We start from the raw sequence: 19802 nt of genomic DNA, 5'->3' as shown, positions 1-19802 counted from the left end.
ATCCCATTCAGTCGATTAGCCTGCCCCCCTAACTATTCCTTCCTCAGTGTCATTGGATTGCTCCCTGGTCAGTACCACATGGCTAGGCTGTGGCAGCTTGCTGCTTGTACATTTGCTGCAGCATTCCCCACGTTAGCAGTGACTGTGCTGTGGCCGAAGATGCTGTTTAAAAACCCAGTTTTGTCTTCGCCTCCTGCTTTACTATTGTTTTCTCAGTCAGCTCCCTGTCGCAGAGTTGCCACCTTTGCAGATGCTTGCCTTCTCCTTCAGCTCGTGACATCTTTGTTCCTCCTCCGTGAGGAGCTGGGCTATGAGGGGGGGGGGGGGGGGTCACTGTTTGCACTACCTCAGGCCCTGATGCGAGAATGTGCACTCTGGCTTTTGCCTACAGGCTCTCTCTCTCTCTGTGCGTTTTTCTCTCTCTCTCTCTGTGTCTCTGTCTGTCTCTCTCTGTGTCTCTCTGTCTCTCTCTGTGTCTCTCTGTCTCTGTGTCTCTCTCTCTCTGTGTCTCTCTCTCTCTGTGTCTCTCTCTCTCTGTGTCTCTCTCTCTCTCTCTGTCTCTCTCTCTCTCTGTGTCTCTCTCTCTCTCTGTGTCTCTCTCTCTCTCTGTGTCTCTCTCTCTCTCTGTGTCTCTCTCTCTCTCTGTGTCTCTCTCTCTCTCTGTGTCTCTCTCTCTCTCTGTGTCTCTCTCTCTCTCTGTGTCTCTCTCTCTCTCTGTGTCTCTCTCTCTCTCTGTGTCTCTCTCTCTCTCTGTGTCTCTCTCTCTCTCTGTGTCTCTCTCTCTCTCTGTGTCTCTCTCTCTCTCTGTGTCTCTCTCTCTCTCTCTCTCTCTGTGTCTCTCTCTCTCTTTCCGTCCCTCTGTTTTTCCCTCTCTCCCTCCTTCCTCTCCCCCCCCCCCCCCCGTCTCCCCCTGTTTCTCCCTCCCTCCCCCGAAGCTGAACCACAGGGTTTAGTGTCGTGCCAAGATGCTTGACTGTACCGACTGTGCCATCTGCCGTAGACTGTCTTGAAGGCTCTCCCTTCAGACATACGCCTGAATGCAATGCTTGAGGTTTTCTCTATTATCTGGCTGCTGTGTCAGCCTTGCAAGTTTGTTTCCTTTTTCAAAAAAAAAAGACGGATTCAGAATGCTTTTCACTTGCCAGCTTCAGAGCCTTGTATTTTTTTTAACATAAGTACCATGTTTTAGATGTGCCAACTAAAGTGACCTTTCTCAGTCACTTCGGCTTTTTTGCCTTTTTGTGGGTTTGGGGGGATGGGGAGGTGTGTGGAAGTGGTGGCCTTAATGCTGTCTTATTCCCAGGCTTGGGATTGGGAGGGTGGGTCGGTCGGTGGTGAAGGTTGGTCCCAGCTGCTGGCAGAGCAAGACCCGTGCTCTCGTTTTAGCTGGGTGGTGGCGGTGGGCTGTGCTTTTCATCTTCGGTGCCAGACAAATGCACCAAGGGCTCATCAGCTGTGACGCCCCTCGCAGCCTGCTGCCATTGCCTTCAGCATAGAGGTGAGGAATGGAGGGGCAACGGGGTTGACCATGCCAAACCACACCCCCCCCCCCCCCCCCCTTCCCCAGTCAAGTGACACAGAGAAAAAATGGATGCCACGTACCTTATTTGGCGCAGGCCCTGTCTTGAGCTTGCTTTGTGCTTCCGTTATTATGTACAGCCGGGACTGGAATAAAGCAGCTTTGGCCTGTACCAGTCTCTGGTTTCAATGAAGTGTTTTTATTTCCTGCATTTGTGATAACTTAAATACCTTAACTTTCCATTGACTTTGTATCTATCTGTGTATAAATGGAGAGTTTACCTAACACGCGTCTCTGACTTGTCTTTACTGGATGAGAGGGATGGGATTGCTTCGGTTGGCTGTCGCGACTTAAGATTTTACTGGTTGGGTTGAAAATTTCCAGTTCACGGTATTACATAGAATCTCCAACATGCTGACAGACCATTCAGTCCATGAGGCAAAAGTGAGGACTGCAGGTCAGAGTCAAGATTAGCGTGGTGCTGGAAAAGCGCAGCATCCGAGGAGCAGGAAAATCGATATTTTGGGCAAAAGTCCATTGGCTGTGCTGGTGTTCCAAAACTGCACACCATACTCAAGGTGTGGCCTCACCAAGCCCCTGTATAACTGCAGCAAGACATCCCTACTCCTATACTCAAACACTCTTGCTATGGAGGCCAGCATGCCATTAGCTTTCCTCACTGCCTGCTATACCCTGCCTGACAACCCTCCATTAGCTGCTCATTCCATACAGCACCACCCCCTTTTTGTCCCATCACTTCCCTATCCTTCTATTCCTTTGTGTTTATCCAACTCTTCCCACCCCCCCCCCCCCCTTTCAATGTATCTCTGCCATTCACCTCAATTACTCCCTCCATTTTCCCCAGCTCGGGCTGAAGACATTGCCACAGAGTTCCAGATCTGATTTATCCGTGACTGTCGTCTCGCCCATCCAGCTTAGGAGCAGGAATTGGCCTGTCAGACCTTTTCCATCATTCAGTTGGATCATGCTTGGATCTGCTTTCCCACCCATTCCCCAATGCCTCAGTCCATCGTCAGCCAGTAAGCTATAGGGAGAGGCTGAATAGGCTGAGGCTCTTTTCCCTAGGGCGTCGGAGGCTGAGGGGTAACCTTTTATAGGAGTGTATAAAGTCATGAGGGGCACAGAGGGTGAATAGCCAAGTTGTTTCCCCCACTATAGGGGAGTCCAAAACTAGAGGGTGGTGTATGTATGGAATGAGCAGCTAATGGAGGGTTGTCAGGCACGTATAGCAGGCAGTGAGGAAAGCCTTCATAGCAAGAGGGTTTGAGTATAGGAGTAGGGATGTCTTGCTGCAATTATATAGGGGCTTGGTGAGGCCACACCTTGAGTATGGTGTGCAGTTTTGGTCTCCTAGTCTAAGGGAGGGCATGCTTACATTTGAGGGAGTCCAGCAAAGGTTCACCAGACTGATACCCAGGATGGCAGGACTGACATGAAGACTAGATCGACTGGACTTGTTCCCCCCGAATGTAGAAGAATGAGGCAGGGACTTTGTAGAAACATATAAAATCCTGATGGGATTGGACAGGCTGGATGCAGGAAGAATGGTACTGATATTGGGGAAGTTCAGACTATGGGCCACAGCCTAAGAATAAGAGTAAGCCATTTGGGACAGATAAGGAAAAGATTCTTCACTGAGTTACGAACCTGTGGAATTCTCTCCCTTAGAAAGCTGTTTGTGTTGGGGGGGGGGGGGGGGGGGGGTTGCAGATTGTTAGAGGGAGCTGGACGTGGGCTCAAGGGGTATGGGGAGAAAGTGGGAATGGAGTACTAAAATTGCACGACACAGTCATGATCATAATGAATGATGGTGCAGGCTCAAAGGGCTGAATGGCCTTCTGCTATTTTCTGTTTCTTACTCTTTTAGGACTCCGATGAGGAGGAATCTCTTCAGCCAAAGGGTGGTGAATCTGTGGAACTCTATTGCAGAAGGCTGTGGAGGCCAAGGCATTGACTTAAACACACTTAGAAAAGGATAGGTTCTTGACTAGTAAGGGCATCAAAGATTATGGGGAGAAAGCAGAAGAATTAGGTTGACTTGATGGGCCAAATGGCCTAATTCTGCTCCTATATCTTATGGTTTATTTCCTTAATCTTAGTGAGAAGGTTTTTTTAATCAATTAACCCCTCCTTATTTGACAAAACTAAAACCAGGATTGCCTGTTGCTGAGTTGGTTCTTAGTGGTCTTAAAAACAACACTTCCTGCACTTCAGGAATTCATCCCTCCACAGTATTGTTGCCAATGTGGTTTGCTTGGCCTATCATGGTGATTGAATTGACCCATATTACAGTAGTTGAAAAGTGTGGTGCTGGAAAAGCACAGCAGATCAGGCAGCATCTGAAGAACAGAAGAGTCAACATTTTGGGCATAAGCCCTTCATCATTATTACAGTACCCTTGTCGCATGCATTTCTAGCTTCCTATTTAAACAGATCCTCAACCTTGCCATTACTATTTGGAGACTCTTGGGACAATTTGTAATGTTTTCTACCATTGTACCTCCTTAGTGCCAGACTAGTTCCACTGAGCTTTTCTGCACCAATATCCTAATTCTCATGGCATTATTAGTACTACCCTACATCTTTTTCTGGTGTGCCTGTCCTTCCTCAAGATTAAATGATGTTCCATTCCCAGCTTTGTCTCTACCTTCAATCACAGCATACATATTTATAACCATTTGTGCTCTATTGATCTGTGCATTCATAATAGTAGCTTTCTGACATTTGTTCACTTTGTTGCACCAGTGCTAGCCAAGGAATCGCATCTAGCGTTAGACATTATGTTGACTTCTGCAAGTCATGACTGGCTTTCTACAATCAGTATTCTGCCTGTTGTGAAGAGCCAAAGAGGTGTGTTGTGTTTGAAATGACCCACCAGTGCTGATGAATCAGAAACCCACTTCCTACTGGCATTGTGGGTGCACTTACAGCACAGACTGCTGTGGTTCAAGCAACCAGCTCATCACCACCCTCTCGAGGGGCAATTAGAACAGTAAATGCTGGCCCAACCAGTGAAGCCAATGCATTTTTAAAAAAAAAACAAATCTACATCCAGCTTCATTTTTGTTCTGCCTTCCCCTTTTTTGAAAATCTATTATTTCCAACTTTAACCCCTTGCTCAGGTCCTGCCCTCTACATTATAGTTTAAATATTCCCCTCCACTGAACCGGCTAACACCCAAAGTGAGGATGATGTTAACAATAAAGTGCTGGAGAAACTCAGAATCTGTGATGAATACAGAACAGAGAAAAGTACAGCACAGAACAGGCCCTTTGGCCCATGATGTTGTGCGGAGATTTAATCCTAATGTAAAATACAGTAACAACCTATGCACCTCTCAACTCACTGCTATTCATGTGCATGTCCAGCAGTCACTTAAATGTCCCCAATGACTCTGCTTCCACCACCATAGCTGGCAATGCATTCCATGCAGTCATAACTCTGCGTAAAGAACCTACCTCTGACGTCTCCTTTATACCTTCCTCCTAATATCTTCAAACTATGACTTCTTGTACCAGTCAATCCTGCCCTGGGGAAAAGTCTCTGGCTATTAACTCTATCTATTTCTCTCATTATTTTGAACAACTCAATCAGGTCTCCTCTCTTCCTCCACCTCTCCAGAGAGAAAAGTCCGAGCTTATTCAATTTTTCTTCATAAGGCAAGCCCTCCGGTAAACCTTCTTTGCATCCTCTCCAAAGTCTCTGTATCTTTCTTATAGGAGGGTGACCAGAACTGGACACAATATTCCAAGTGTGGTCTCACCAGGGACTTGTAGAGCTGCAGCAAAACCTCGCGGCTCTTAAACTCGATCCCCCTATTAATGAAAGCCAAATCACAATATGTTTTCTTAAGAACCATATCACCTTGGGTGGTAACTTTGAGGGATCTATGAACTTACACACCTAGATCCTTCTGTTCCTCCACACTGCCAAGAATCCTGTCTTTAATCCTATATTCAGCATTCGAGTTCGCCCTTCCAAAATGCATCACTGCTCATTTATCCAGGTTGAACTCCATCTGCCATTTCTCAGCCCAGCTCTGCATCCTGTCTATGTCACGCTGCAGCCTACAATAGCCCTCCATACTATCGACGACACCTCCAACCTGTGTGTCATCTGCAAATGTACTAACCCACCCCTCAACCTCCTCATCTAAATCAATTATAAAAACTACAAAGAACAGAGCCCTGCGGGACCCCACTCAACACTGACCTCCAGGCAGAATGTTTTCCATCTACAGCCACTCTCTGCCTTTGGTCAGCCAGCCAATTCTGAATCTAGATAGCCAAATCTGCCTGTATCCCATCCTTCCTAACTTTATGAATGAGTCTACCATGGGGAACCCCATGAGGAGGGAAAGAGTTAACGTTTTGAGTGTGATGAACCAGGTTATCTTCTGGAACTCACAATCTACACTGTCATCCCCTGGCTTTGGGGAGAAAAACTACAACTCCCGGCATCCTTGGCGTCCGAAGAAAGATCAACACGGCATGATGATATCGGAAGTGGCTACAACTCCCGGCATCCTTGGCGTCCGAAGAAACATCAACACGGCATGATGATACAGGAAGTGGCTGCAACTCCCGGCATCCTTCGCGTCCGATGAAACTACAACACGTGGGATGACGGTGCCGGAAACGACGATTTACACCCAGCATCCTTTCTGCCTAAACAAAAAACTACAACAGCTGGGGGTCCGGCACCGGAAGCGACTACAAACCCCGGCATCCTTTGCTACCTGAGAGAAAACGACCACAGCGGGGAATCCACCACCGGAAGCGGATGCAAGCGCGCAGTTGTCAGCGCGGACTACACATCCCAGCAGGCGAAGCGAGGGAGAGGGCGGCGCGTGAGCAACGTCGCGCCCACCAGCGGGAACGGGGGACCGGGATTGGGCGGAGGTCGGTGGCCAATGGGAATCGCGGTTGCTGGTGGCAGGGAGAGGGCAGCCGTTGGAGAGAAGGCCCCGGCAAAATGGTGTTGGAAAGTACGATGGTGTGGTGAGTGAGAGGGACGGGGGTCGGGGGGTGAATAAATAAATACCGGGGGGGGGAGAGAGAGAGAGAGATAGCGGGCAATGGGAGGGGCCCGGGGAAAGGGGGGGGAGGCCTCAGACACAACTCCTGAGTCATCCCCGGGGAGGCCGGCACTCGAGCCCGGGGATTGGGGCCTACTCTGTCCCTCAGCAGGAGACGGGGAGGTTCACCACAGGTGTCTCCCCCCCCCCCCCCCCCCCGTGTGTGTGTGTAAACTGTCCCCCCCGTGTGTGTGTGTAAACTGTTCCCCCCCCCGTGTGTGTGTAAACTGTTCCCCCCCCCGTGTGTGTGTAAACTGTTCCCCCCCCCCGTGTGTGTAAACTGTCTCCCCCCCCCGTGTGTGTGTAAACTGTCCCCCCCCCCGTGTGTGTGTGTAAACTGTTCCCCCCCCCCGTGTGTGTGTAAACTGTCCCCCCCCCCCGTGTGTGTGTGTAAACTGTTCCCCCCCCCCCGTGTGTGTGTAAACTGTTCCCCCCCCCGTGTGTGTGTAAACTGTTCCCCCCCCCCGTGTGTGTGTAAACTGTTCCCCCCCCCCGTGTGTGTGTAAACTGTTCCCCCCCCCGTGTGTGTCCCGTGTGTGTGTAAACTGTTTCCCCCCCCCCCGTGTGTGTGTAAACTGTTCCCTTCCCCCCCCCCGTGTGTGTGTAAACTGTTCCCCCCCCCCCGTGTGTGTGTAAACTGTTCCCCCCCCGTGTGTGTGTAAACTGTCTCCCCCCCCTCCCGTGTGTGTGTAAACTGTCCCCCCCCGTGTGTGTGTAAACTGTCCCCCCCCCCCCCCCGTGTGTGTGTAAACTGTCTCCCCCCCCCCCGTGTGTGTAAACTGTCCCCCCCCCCCGTGTGTGTGTAAACTGTCCCCCCCCGTGTGTGTGTAAACTGTCTCCCCCCCCCCCCCCCGTGTGGTGTAAACTGTCCCCCCCCCGTGTGTGTGTAAACTGTCCCCCCCCGTGTGTGTGTAAACTGTCTCCCCCCGTGTGTGTGTAAACTGTCCCCCCCCCCGTGTGTGTGTAAACTGTCCCCCCCCCCCGTGTGTGTGTAAACTGTCCCCCCCCCGTGTGTGTGTAAACTGTCTCCCCCCCCCCCCGTGTGTGTGTAAACTGTCTCCCCCCCCCCCGTGTGTGTAAACTGTCCCCCCCCCGTGTGTGTGTAAACTGTCCCCCCCCCGTGTGTGTGTAAACTGTCCCCCCCCCCGTGTGTGTGTAAACTGTCCCCCCCGTGTGTGTGTAAACTGTCCCCCCCCCCGTGTGTGTGTAAACTGTCCCCCCCCGTGTGTGTGTAAACTGTCCCCCCCCGTGTGTGTGTAAACTGTCTCCCCCCCCCCCGTGTGTGTAAACTGTCCCCCCCCCGTGTGTGTGTAAACTGTCCCCCCCCCGTGTGTGTGTAAACTGTCCCCCCCCCGTGTGTGTGTAAACTGTCCCCCCCCCCGTGTGTGTGTAAACTGTCCCCCCCCCCGTGTGTGTGTAAACTGTCCCCCCCCCCCGTGTGTGTGTAAACTGTCCCCCCCGTGTGTGTGTAAACTGTCTCCCCCCCCCCCCGTGTGTGTGTAAACTGTCCCCCCCCGTGTGTGTGTAAACTGTCCCCCCCCGTGTGTGTGTAACTGTCCCCCCCCCGTGTGTGTGTAAACTGTCCCCCCCCCGTGTGTGTGTAAACTGTCCCCCCCCCCGTGTGTGTAAACTGTCCCCCCCCGTGTGTGTAAACTGTCCCCCCCCCCGTGTGTGTGTAAACTGTCCCCCCCCCGTGTGTGTGTAAACTGTCCCCCCCCGTGTGTGTGTAAACTGTCCCCCCCCCGTGTGTGTGTAAACTGTCCCCCCCCCCGTGTGTGTGTAAACTGTCCCCCCCCCCGTGTGTGTGTAAACTGTCCCCCCCCCCGTGTGTGTGTAAACTGTCCCCCCCCCCGTGTGTGTGTAAACTGTCCCCCCCCCCGTGTGTGTGGTAAACTGTCCCCCCCCCGTGTGTGTGTAAACTGTCCCCCCCCCCGTGTGTGTAAACTGTCCCCCCCCCGTGTGTGTGTAAACTGTCCCCCCCCCGTGTGTGTGTGTAAACTGTCCCCCCCCCGTGTGTGTGTGTAAACTGTCCCCCCCCGTGTGTGTGTGTAAACTGTCCCCCCCCGTGTGTGTGTAAACTGTCCCCCCCCCCGTGTGTGTGTAAACTGTCCCCCCCCCGTGTGTGTAAACTGTCCCCCCCCCGTGTGTGTGTAAACTGTCCCCCCCCCCGTGTGTGTGTAAACTGTCCCCCCCCGTGTGTGTGTAAACTGTCCCCCCCCCGTGTGTGTGTAAACTGTCCCCCCCGTGTGTGTGTAAACTGTCCCCCCCCCGTGTGTGTGTAAACTGTCCCCCCCCCCGTGTGTGTGTGTAAACTGTCCCCCCCCCGTGTGTGTGTAAACTGTCCCCCCCCCGTGTGTGTGTAAACTGTCCCCCCCCCCCGTGTGTGTGTGTAAACTGTCCCCCCCCCGTGTGTGTGTAAACTGTCCCCCCCCCGTGTGTGTGTAAACTGTCTCCCCCCCCCCGTGTGTGTGTAAACTGTCTCCCCCCCGTGTGTGTGTAAACTGTCCCCCCCCGTGTGTGTGTAAACTGTCCCCCCCCCGTGTGTGTGTGTAAACTGTCCCCCCCCCGTGTGTGTGTAAACTGTCCCCCCCCCCGTGTGTGTGTAAACTGTCCCCCCCCCCGTGTCGTGTGTGTAAACTGTCCCCCCCCCGTGTGTGTGTGTAAACTGTCTCCCCCCGTGTGTGTGTAAACTGTCCCCCCCGTGTGTGTAAACTGTCCCCCCCCCCGTGTGTGTGTAAACTGTGTCCCCCCCCGTGTGTGTGTAAACTGTCCCCCCCCCCGTCGTGTGTGTAAACTGTCCCCCCCCCCGTGTGTGTGTGTAAACTGTCCCCCCCCCGTGTGTGTGTGTAAACTGTCCCCCCCCCGTGTGTGTGTGTAAACTGTCCCCCCCCGTGTGTGTGTGTAAACTGTCCCCCCCCCGTGTGTGTGTAAACTGTCCCCCCCCCGTGTGTGTGTGTAAACTGTCCCCCCCCGTGTGTGTGTGTAAACTGTCCCCCCCCCGTGTGTGTGTGTAAACTGTCCCCCCCCCGTGTGTGTAAACTGTCCACCCCCGTGTGTGTAAACTGTCCCCCCCCCGTGTGTGTAAACTGTCCACCCCCGTGTGTGTAAACTGTCCCCCCCGTGTGTGTGTAAACTGTCCCCCCCGTGTGTGTGTAAACTGTCCCCCCCCCGTGTGTGTGTAAACTGTCCCCCCCCCGTGTTTGTGTGTAAACTGTCCCCCCCCCCGTGTGTGTGTGTAAACTGTCCCCCCCCCGTGTGTGTGTAAACTGTCCCCCCCCGTGTGTGTGTAAACTGTCCCCCCCCCGTGTGTGTGTAAACTGTCCCCCCCCGTGTGTGTGTAAACTGTCCCCCCCCCGTGTGTGTGTAAACTGTCCCCCCCCCGTGTGTGTGTAAACTGTCCCCCCCCCGTGTGTGTGTAAACTGTTCTCCCCCCCCCCCCGTGTGTGTAAACTGTTCCCCCCCCCCCCCGTGTGTGTAAACTGTTCCCCCCCCCCCCGTGTGTGTAAACTGTTCCCCCCCCCCCGTGTGTGTAAACTGTTCCCCCCCCCCCCGTGTGTGTAAACTGTTCCCCCCCCCGTGTGTGTAAACTGTTCCCCCCCCCCCGTGTGTGTAAACTGTTCCCCCCCCCCCCCCGTGTGTGTAAACTGTTCCCCCCCCGTGTGTGTGTAAACTGTCCCCCCCGTGTGTGTGTAAACTGTCCCCCCCCCCCCGTGTGTGTGTAAACTGTCCCCCCCCCCCCGTGTGTGTGTAAACTGTCCCCCCCCCCCCGTGTGTGTGTAAACTGTCTTCCCCCCGTGTGTGTGTAAACTGTTTCCCCCCGTGTGTGTGTAAACTGTTCCCCCGTGTGTGTGTAAACTGTTTCCCCCGTGTGTGTGTAAACTGTTTCCCCCCCCGTGTGTGTAAACTGTCCCCCCCATGTGTGTGTGTAAACTGTCCCCCCCCGTGTGTGTGTAAACTGTTTCCCCCCCCCCCGTGTGTGTAAACTGCCCCCCCCGTGTGTGTAAACTGTCCCCCCCCGTGTGTGTGTGTAAACTGTCCCCCCCCCCCCGTGTGTGTGTAAACTGTCCCCCCCCGTGTGTGTAAACTGTCTCCCCCCCCCCGTGTGTGTGTAAACTGTCCCCCCCCCCGTGTGTGTGTAAACTGTCCCCCCCCCCCGTGTGTGTGTAAACTGTCCCCCCCCCCCGTGTGTGTGTAAACTGTCCCCCCCCCGTGTGTGTGTAAATTGTTCCCCCCCCCCCGTGTGTGTGTAAACTGCCCCCCCCCCCGTGTGTGTGTAAACTGTCCCCCCCCCCCGTGTGTGTGTAAACTGTTCCCCCCCCCCGTGTGTGTGTAAACTGTTCCCCCCCCCGTGTGTGTGTAAACTGTTCCCCCCCCCGTGTGTGTAAACTGTTCCCCCCCCCCCGTGTGTGTAAACTGTTCCCCCCCCCCCCGTGTGTGTAAACTGTTCCCCCCCCCGTGTGTGTAAACTGTTCCCCCCCCGTGTGTGTGTAAACTGTCCCCCCCCCCCGTGTGTGTGTAAACTGTCCCCCCCCCCCGTGTGTGTGTAAACTGTCCCCCCCCCCCCGTGTGTGTGTAAACTGTCCCCCCCCCCCCGTGTGTGTGTAAACTGTTTCCCCCGTGTGTGTGTAAACTGTTTCCCCCGTGTGTGTGTAAACTGTTTCCCCCGTGTGTGTGTAAACTGTTTCCCCCGTGTGTGTGTAAACTGTTTCCCCCCCCCGTGTGTGTAAACTGTCCCCCCCCATGTGTGTGTGTAAACTGTCCCCCCCATGTGTGTGTGTAAACTGTCCCCCCCGTGTGTGTGTAAACTGTTTCCCCCCCCCCCCCGTGTGTGTAAACTGCCCCCCCGTGTGTGTAAACTGTCCCCCCCCGTGTGTGTGTGTAAACTGTCCACCCCCGTGTGTGTAAACTGTCCACCCCCCCCGTGTGTGTAAACTGTCCACCCCCCCGTGTGTGTAAACTGTTCCCCCCCCCCGTGTGTGTAAACTGTCCCCCCCCCGTGTGTGTAAACTGTCCCCCCCCCCGTGTGTGTGTAAACTGTCCCCCCCGTGTGTGTGTAAACTGTCCCCCCCCGTGTGTGTGTGTAAACTGTCCCCCCCCGTGTTTGTGTGTAAACTGTCCCCCCCCCGTGTGTGTGTAAACCGTCCCCCCCCCGTGTGTGTGTAAACTGTCCCCCCCCCGTGTGTGTGTAAACTGTCCCCCCCCCCGTGTGTGTGTAAACTGTCTCCCCCCCCCGTGTGTGTGTAAACTGTCTCCCCCCCCCCGTGTGTGTGTAAACTGTCTCCCCCCCCCGTGTGTGTGTAAACTGTCCCCCCCCCCCCGTGTGTGTGTAAACTGTCCCCCCCCCCGTGTGTGTGTAAACTGTCCCCCCCCCGTGTGTGTGTAAATTGTTCCCCCCCCCCGTGTGTGTGTAAACTGCCCCCCCCCGTGTGTGTGTAAACTGTCCCCCCCCCCCGTGTGTGTGTAAACTGTTCCCCCCCCCCCGTGTGTGTGTAAACTGTTCCCCCCCCCGTGTGTGTGTAAACTGTCCCCCCCCCCCCCCGTGTGTGTGTAAACTGTCCCCCCCCGTGTGTGTGTAAACTGTCCCCCCCCGTGTGTGTGTAAACTGTCCCCCCCGTGTGTGTGTAAACTGTCCTCCCCCCCCACCCCCCCCGTGTGTGTAAACTGTCCCCCCCCCGTGTGTGTGTGTAAACTGTCCCCCCCCCGTGTGTGTAAACTGTCCCCCCCCCCCCCCTTTTGTGTGTAAACTGTCCCCCACCCCCCCTTTTGTGTGTAAACTGTCCCCCACCCCCCTTTTGTGTGTAAACTGTCCCCCCCGTGTGTGTGTAAACTGTCCCCCCCCCGTGTGTGTGTAAACTGTCCCCCCCCCCCCGTGTGTGTGTAAACTGTCCCCCCCCCCGTGTGTGTGTAAACTGCCCCCCCCCGTGTGTGTGTAAACTGTCCCCCCCCGTGTGTGTGTAAACTGTCCCCCCCCCCCGTGTGTGTAAACTGTCCCCCCCCCCCCGTGTGTGTAAACTGTCCCCCCCCCCCGTGTGTGTGTAAACTGTCCCCCCCCCCCCCCGTGGGTGTGTAAACTGCCCCCCCCCGTGGTTTTGTAAACTGCCCCCCCCCCGTGTGTGTGTAAACTGTCCCCCCCCCCCCCCCGTGTGTGTAAACTGTCCCCCCCCCCGTGTGTGTAAACTGTCCCCCCCCGTGTGTGTAAACTGTCCCCCCCCGTGTGTGTAAACTGTCCCCCCCCCCGTGTGTGTAAACTGTCCCCCCCGTGTGTGTGTAAACTGTCCCCCCCCGTGTGTGTGTAAACTGTCCCCCTCCGTGTGTGTGTAAACTGTCCCCCCCCCCCCGTGTGTGTAAACTGTCCCCCCCCCCCGTGTGTGTGTAAACTGTCCCCCCCCCCGTGTGTGTGTAAACTGCCCCCCCCGTGTGTGTGTAAACTGCCCCCCCGTGTGTGTGTAAACTGCCCCCCCGTGTGTGTGTAAACTGCCCCCCCCGTGTGTGTGTAAACTGCCCCCCCCTGTGTGTGTAAACTGTCCCCCCCCGTGTGTGTAAACTGTCCCCCCCCCCGTGTGTGTAAACTGTCCCCCCCCCGTGTGTGTAAACTGTTTTCCCCCCCCCGTGTGTGTAAACTGTCCCCCCCCCGTGTGTGTGTGTAAACTGTCCCCCCCCCCCGTGTGTGTAAACTGTTTCCCCCCCCGTGTGTGTGTGTAAACTGTTTCCCCCCCGTGTGTGTGTGTAAACTGTTTCCCCCCCGTGTGTGTGTGTAAACTGTTTCCCCCCCGTGTGTGTGTGTAAACTGTTTCCCCCCCCGTGTGTGTGTAAACTGTTTCCCCCCCCGTGTGTGTGTGTAAACTGTCCCCCCCCGTGTGTGTGTGTAAACTGTCCCCCCCCCCGTGTGTGTGTAAACTGTCCCCCCCCCGTGTGTGTAAACTGTTCCCCCCCCCCCCCCGTGGGTGTGTAAACTGTCCCCGCCCCCCGTGGGTGTGTAAACTGTCCTCCCCTCCGTGTGTGTAAACTGTCCTCCCCCCCCGTGTGTGTAAACTGTCCCCCCCCGTGTGTGTGTGTAAACTGCCCCCCCCCGTGTGTGTAAACTGTTTCCCCCCCCGTGTGTGTGTGTAAACTGTCCCCCCCCGTGTGTGTGTAAACTGCCCCCCCCGTGTGTGTGTAAACTGTTCCCCCCCCCCCCCCGTGTGTGTCAACTGTCCCGTCCCCCCCGTGTGTGTAAACTGTCCCCCCCGTGTGTGTAAACTGTCCCCCCCGTGTGTGTGTAAACTGTCCCCCCCCCCGTGTGTGTGTGTAAACTGTCCCCCCCCCGTGTGTGTGTAAACTGTCCCCCCCCCGTGTGTGTGTAAACTGTCCCCCACCCCCCTTTTGTGTGTAAACTGTCCCCCACCCCCCCTTTTGTGTGTAAACTGTCCCCCACCCCCCCTTTTGTGTGTAAACTGTCCCCCCCCCGTGTGTGTAAACTGTCCCCCCCCCCGTGTGTGTGTAAACTGTCCCCCCCCCCCCCGTGTGTGTAAACTGTCCCCCCCCCCGTGTGTGTAAACTGTCCCCCCCCCGTGTGTGTAAACTGTCCCCCCCCCCGTGTGTGTGTAAACTGTCCCCCCCCCCCCGTGTGTGTAAACTGTCCCCCCCCGTGTGTGTGTGTAAACTGTCCCCCCCCCCGTGTGTGTGTAAACTGTCCCCCCCGTGTGTGTGTAAACTGTCCCCCACCCCCCTTTTGTGTGTAAACTGTCCCCCACCCCCCTTTTGTGTGTAAACTGTCCCCCACCCCCCGTGTGTGTGTAAACTGTCCCCCCCCCCCGTGTGTGTAAACTGTCCCCCCCCCCGTGAGTGTGTGTAAACTGTCCCCCCCCCGTGTGTGTGTAAACTGTCCCCCCCCCCCGTGTGTGTGTAAACTGCCCCCCCCCGTGGTTGTGTAAACTGCCCCCCCCCCCGTGGTTGTGTAAACTGTCCCCCCCCGTGTGTGTGTAAACTGTCCCCCCCCCCCCGTGTGTGTAAACTGTCCCCCCCCCCGTGTGTGTAAACTGTCCCCCCCCCGTGTGTGTAAACTGTCCCCCCCCCGTCGTGTGTGTAAACTGCCCCCCCCCCCCCGTGGTTGTGTAAACTGTCCCCCCCCGTGTGTGTGTAAACTGTCCCCCCCCGTGTGTGTGTAAACTGCCCCCCCCGTGTGTGTGTAAACTGCCCCCCCCGTGTGTGTGTAAACTGTCCCCCCCGTGTGTGTGTAAACTGTCCCCCCCCCCTGTGTGTGTAAACTGTCCCCCCCCGTGTGTGTAAACTGTTTTCCCCCCCCCCCGTGTGTGTAAACTGTCCCCCCCCCCTGTGTGTGTGTGTAAACTGCCCCCCCCCGTGTGTGTAAACTGTTTCCCCCCCGTGTGTGTGTGTAAACTGTTTCCCCCCCGTGTGTGTGTGTAAACTGTCCCCCCCCCCGTGTGTGTAAACTGTCCCCCCCCCGTGTGTGTGTAAACTGTCCCCCCCCCGTGTGTGTGTAAACTGTCCCCCCCCCCGTGTGTGTAAACTGTCCCCCCCGTGTGTGTGTAAACAGTCCCCCCCCGTGTGTGTGTAAACTGTCCCCCCCCGTGTGTGTGTAAACTGTCCCCCCCCCCGTGTGTGTAAACTGTCCCCCCCCCCCCCTTGTGTGTGTAAACTGTCCCCCCCCGTGTGTGTGTAAACTGCCCCCCCCCCCCGTGGTTGTGTAAACTGTCCCCCCCCGTGTGTGTGTAAACTGTCCCCCCCCCGTGTGTGTGTAAACTGTCCCCCCCCCCGTGTGTAAACTGTCCCCCCCCCCGTGTGTGTAAACTGTCCCCCCCCCCGTGTGTGTAAACTGTCCCCCCCCCCGTGTGTGTGTAAACTGCCCCCCCCCGTGTGTGTGTAAACTGCCCCCCCCCGTGTGTGTGTAAACTGCCCCCCCCCGTGTGTGTGTAAACTGCCCCCCCCCGTGTGTGTGTAAACTGCCCCCCCCGTGTGTGTGTAAACTGCCCCCCCCCGTGTGTGTGTAAACTGCCCCCCCCCGTGTGTGTGTAAACTGCCCCCCCCGTGTGTGTGTAAACTGTCCCCCCCCCCGTGTGTGTAAACTGTCCCCCCCCGTGTGTGTAAACTGTTTCCCCCCCCCGTGTGTGTAAACTGTCCCCCCCCCCGTGTGTGTGTGTAAACTGCCCCCCCCCCCGTGTGTGTAAACTGTTTCCCCCCCGTGTGTGTGTGTAAACTGTTTCCCCCCGTGTGTGTGTGTGTAAACTGTCCCCCCCCCGTGTGTGTAAACTGTCCCCCCCCCCGTGTGTGTACCCCCCCGTGTGTGTAAACTGTCCCCCCCCCCGTGTGTGTGTAAACTGTCCCCCCCCCGTGTGTGTGTAAACTGTCCCCCCCCGTGTGTGTGTAAACTGTCCCCCCCCCCCGTGTGTGTAAACTGTTTCCCCCCGTGTGTGTGTGTAAACTGTCCCCCCCCCGTGTGTGTGTAAACTGTCCCCCCCCCGTGTGTGTGTAAACTGTCCCCCCCCCCCGTGTGTGTAAACTGTCCCCCCCCCGTGTGTGTGTAAACTGTCCCCCCCCCGTGTGTGTGTAAACTGTCCCCCCCCCGTGTGTGTGTAAACTGTCCCCCCCCCCGTGTGTGTAAACTGTCCCCCCCCCCGTGTGTGTAAACTGTCCCCCCCCACGTGTGTGTGTAAACTCCCCCCCCCCCCCCCCCGTGTGTGTAAACTGTCCCCCCCCCCCCGTGTGTGTAAACTGTCCCCCCCCCCCCCCGTGTGTGTAAACTGTCCCCCCCCCCCCGTGTGTGTGTAAACTGTCCCCCCCCCCGTGGTTGTGTAAACTGTCCCCCCCCCGTGTGTGTAAACTGTCCCCCCCCCCGTGTGTGTAAACTGTCCCCCCCCCCCGTGTGTGTGTAAACTGTCCCCCCCCCCGTGTGTGTGTAAACTGTCCCCCCCCCCCGTGTGTGTGTAAACTGTCCCCCCCCCGTGTGTGTGTAAACTGTCCCCCCCCCCGTGTGTGTGTAAACTGTCCCCCCCCCTGTGTGTGTAAACTGTCCCCCCCCCGTGTGTGTAAACTGTTCCCCCCCCCGTGTGTGGTGTAAACTGTCCCCCCCCCGTGTGTGTGTGTAAACTGTTCCCCCCCCGTGTGTGTGTAAACTGTTCCCCCCCGTGTGTGTGTAAACTGTTTCCCCCCCCCCGTGTGTGTGTGTAAACTGTCCCCCCCCCGTGTGTGTAAACTGTTTCCCCCCCCCCGTGTGTGTGTAAACTGTCCCCCCCCCGTGTGTGTGTAAACTGTCCCCCCCCCCGTGTGTGTGTAAACTGTCCCCCCCCCGTGTGTGTAAACTGTTTCCCCCCCCCCGTGTGTGTGTGTAAACTGTCCCCCCGCCCCGTGTGTGTGTAAACTGTCCCCCCGCCCCCGTGTGTGTGTAAACTGTCCCCCCCCCCCCGTGTGTGTGTAAACTGTTTCCCCCCCCCCGTGTGTGTGTAAACTGTCCCCCCCCCCGTGTGTGTGTAAACTGTCCCCCCCCCGTGTGTGTGTAAACTGTTTCCCCCGTGTGTGTGTAAACTGTCCCCCCCCCCCGTGTGTGTGTAAACTGTTTCCCCCCCCCGTGTGTGTGTAAACTGTTTCCCCCCCCGTGTGTGTGTAAACTGTTTCTCCCCCCCGTGTGTGTGTAAACTGTCCCCCCCCTGTGTGTGTAAACTGTTTCCCCCCCCTGTGTGTGTAAACTGTTTCCCCCCCCTGTGTGTGTAAACTGTCCCCCCCCGTGTGTGTGTAAACTGTTTCCCCCCCCGTGTGTGTGTAAACTGTCCCCCCCCGTGTGTGTGTAAACTGTCCCCCCCCGTGTGTGTGTAAACTGTTTCCCCCCCGTGTGTGTGTAAACTGTTTCCCCCCCCTGTGTGTGTAAACTGTCCCCCCCCGTGTGTGTGTAAACTGTTTCCCCCCCCCCCGTGTGTGTAAACTGTTTCCCCCCCGTGTGTGTGTAAACTGTTCCCCCCCCCCCCCCCGTGTGTGTGTAAACTGTTTCCCCCCGTGTGTGTGTAAACTGTTTCCCCCCCCCCGTGTGTGTGTAAACTGTTTCCCCCCGTGTGTGTGTAAACTGTTTCCCCCCCGCGTGTGTGTAAACTGTCCCCCCCGTGTGTGTGTAAACTGTTTCCCCCCCCCGTGTGTGTGTAAACTGTTTCCCCCCCCCGTGTGTGTCGTGTGTGTGTAAACTGTTTCCCCCCCCCCGTGTGTGTGTAAACTGCCCCCCCCCCCCGTGTGTGTGTAAACTGTCCCCCCCCCGTGTGTGTGTAAACTGTTCCCCCCCCGTGTGTGTGTGTGTGTAAACTGTTTCCCCCCCTCCGTGTGTGTGTAAACTGTTTCCCCCCCCCCGTGTGTGTGTAAACTGTTTCCCCCCCCCCCCGTGTGTGTGTAAACTGTTTCCCCCCCCCCCGTGTGTGTGTAAACTGTTTCCCCCCCCGTGTGTGTGTAAACTGTCCCCCCCCCCCGTGTGTGTGTAAACTGTTTCCCCCCCCCGTGTGTGTGTGTAAACTGTCCCCCCCCGTGTGTGTGTGTAAACTGTCCCCCCCGTGTGTGTGTGTGTAAACTGTCCCCCCCGTGTGTGTGTGTGTAAACTGTCCCCCCCCCCGTGTGTGTGTAAACTGTTTCCCCCCCCCGTGTGTGTGTAAACTGTTTCCCCCCCCCCGTGTGTGTGTAAACTGTTTCCCCCCCCCGTGTGTGTGTAAACTGTTTCCCCCCCCCGTGTGTGTGTAAACTGTTTCCCCCCCCCGTGTGTGTGTAAACTGTTTCCCCCCCCCGTGTGTGTGTAAACTGTTTCCCCCCCCCGTGTGTGTGTAAACTGTTTCCCCCCCCCGTGTGTGTGTAAACTGTTTCCCCCCCCCGTGTGTGTGTAAACTGTTTCCCCCCCCCCGTGTGTGTGTAAACTGTTTCCCCCCCCCGTGTGTGTGTAAACTGTTTCCCCCCCCCCGTGTGTGTGTAAACTGTTTCCCCCCCCCGTGTGTGTGTAAACTGTTTCCCCCCCCCGTGTGTGTGTAAACTGTTTCCCCCCCCCGTGTGTGTGTAAACTGTTTCCCCCCCCCGTGTGTGTGTAAACTGTTTCCCCCCCCCGTGTGTGTAAACTGTTTCCCCCCCCCGTGTGTGTGTAAACTGTTTCCCCCCCCCCGTGTGTGTGTAAACTGTTTCCCCCCCCTGTGTGTGTAAACTGTCCCCCCCCCCGTGTGTGTGTAAACTGTTTCCCCCCCCGTGTGTGTGTAAACTGTCCCCCCCCGTGTGTGTGTGTAAACTGTTCCCCCCCCCCCCGTGTGTGTGTAAACTGTTTCCCCCCCCCCCCGTGTGTGTGTAAACTGTTTCCCCCCGCCCCCGTGTGTGTGTAAACTGTTTCCCCCCCCGTGTGTGTAAACTGTTTTCCCCCCCCGTGTGTGTAAACTGTCCCCCCCGTGTGTGTGTAAACTGTTTCCCCCCCCCCGTGTGTGTGTAAACTGTTTCCCCCCCCCGTGTGTGTGTGTAAACTGTTTCCCCCCGTGTGTGTGTGTGTAAACTGTTTCCCCCCCTCCGTGTGTGTGTAAACTGTTTCCCCCCCCCCGTGTGTGTGTAAACTGTTTCCCCCCCCCCGTGTGTGTGTAATCTGTGCCCCCCCCCCCCGTGTGTGTGTAATCTGTGCCCCCCCCGCGTGTGTAATCTGTCCCCCCCATGTGTAATCTGCCCCCCCCGCATGTGTGTGTAATCTGCCCCCCCCGCGTGTGTGTGTAATCTGCCCCCCCCGCGTGTGTGTGTAATCTGTCCCCCCCCATGTGTAATCTGCCCCCCCCGCGTGTGTGTGTAATCTGCCCCCCCGCGTGTGTGTGTGAACTGTTTCCCCCCCTCCCATGTGTGTGTAATCCCCCCCCCCCCCCACCCCGTGTGTGTGTGTGTGTAATCTGTGCCCCCCCCCAGCGTGTGTGAGTGGTCAGGACAATCAGCTCCATTGTATCGAGTGCAGGCAGCCGCCGAGAGGCTCCTTGTTAACCAACTTTGGGAGCTGCTATCTCTCACAGGCCGTTCCCTGGGAAGCTGGGTGGGGGTGGGCACAGGGCCAGGGTTGTGACCTGGTTGAGCACAGTATCGAAGGGAGGAGGGTCACAAGCAGTTTGTCTCTCTGGTGGTGTGTGTGGACTCTTTGTGGGGCTGGTTTAAACAGAGAGCCTGTGTTTGAAACCAAGAGTGCTCAGCAGTGAGAGTTGAAATGGTACA

The 19802-nt window shown here is 56.7% G+C and overlaps 1 protein-coding gene across 1 annotated transcript in view; it reads left to right on the top strand.

Annotated features, from left to right (window-relative positions):
* The first annotated feature begins 6385 nt into the window (after nucleotides 1-6385).
* The window catches only part of LOC122548066 (26S proteasome non-ATPase regulatory subunit 4), a 20765-nt gene continuing 7348 nt past the window's right edge, over nucleotides 6386-19802 (top strand). Inside the window, exon 1 of the mRNA XM_087985109.1 lies at nucleotides 6386-6540. Coding sequence (XP_087841235.1) covers nucleotides 6515-6540 — 26 coding nt within the window. The 5' untranslated portion in view covers nucleotides 6386-6514. The remainder of the gene's footprint in view (nucleotides 6541-19802) is intronic.

This window comes from Chiloscyllium plagiosum, unplaced genomic scaffold (genome assembly GCF_037043375.1).
Source record: "Chiloscyllium plagiosum isolate Xiang-an unplaced genomic scaffold, Cpla_swu_hap1 HiC_scaffold_50, whole genome shotgun sequence".
NCBI lineage: Eukaryota > Metazoa > Chordata > Chondrichthyes > Orectolobiformes > Hemiscylliidae > Chiloscyllium > Chiloscyllium plagiosum.
The sequence above is the reverse complement of the archived record's forward strand: the minus strand, read 5'-3'. Positions and strand labels throughout refer to the sequence as shown.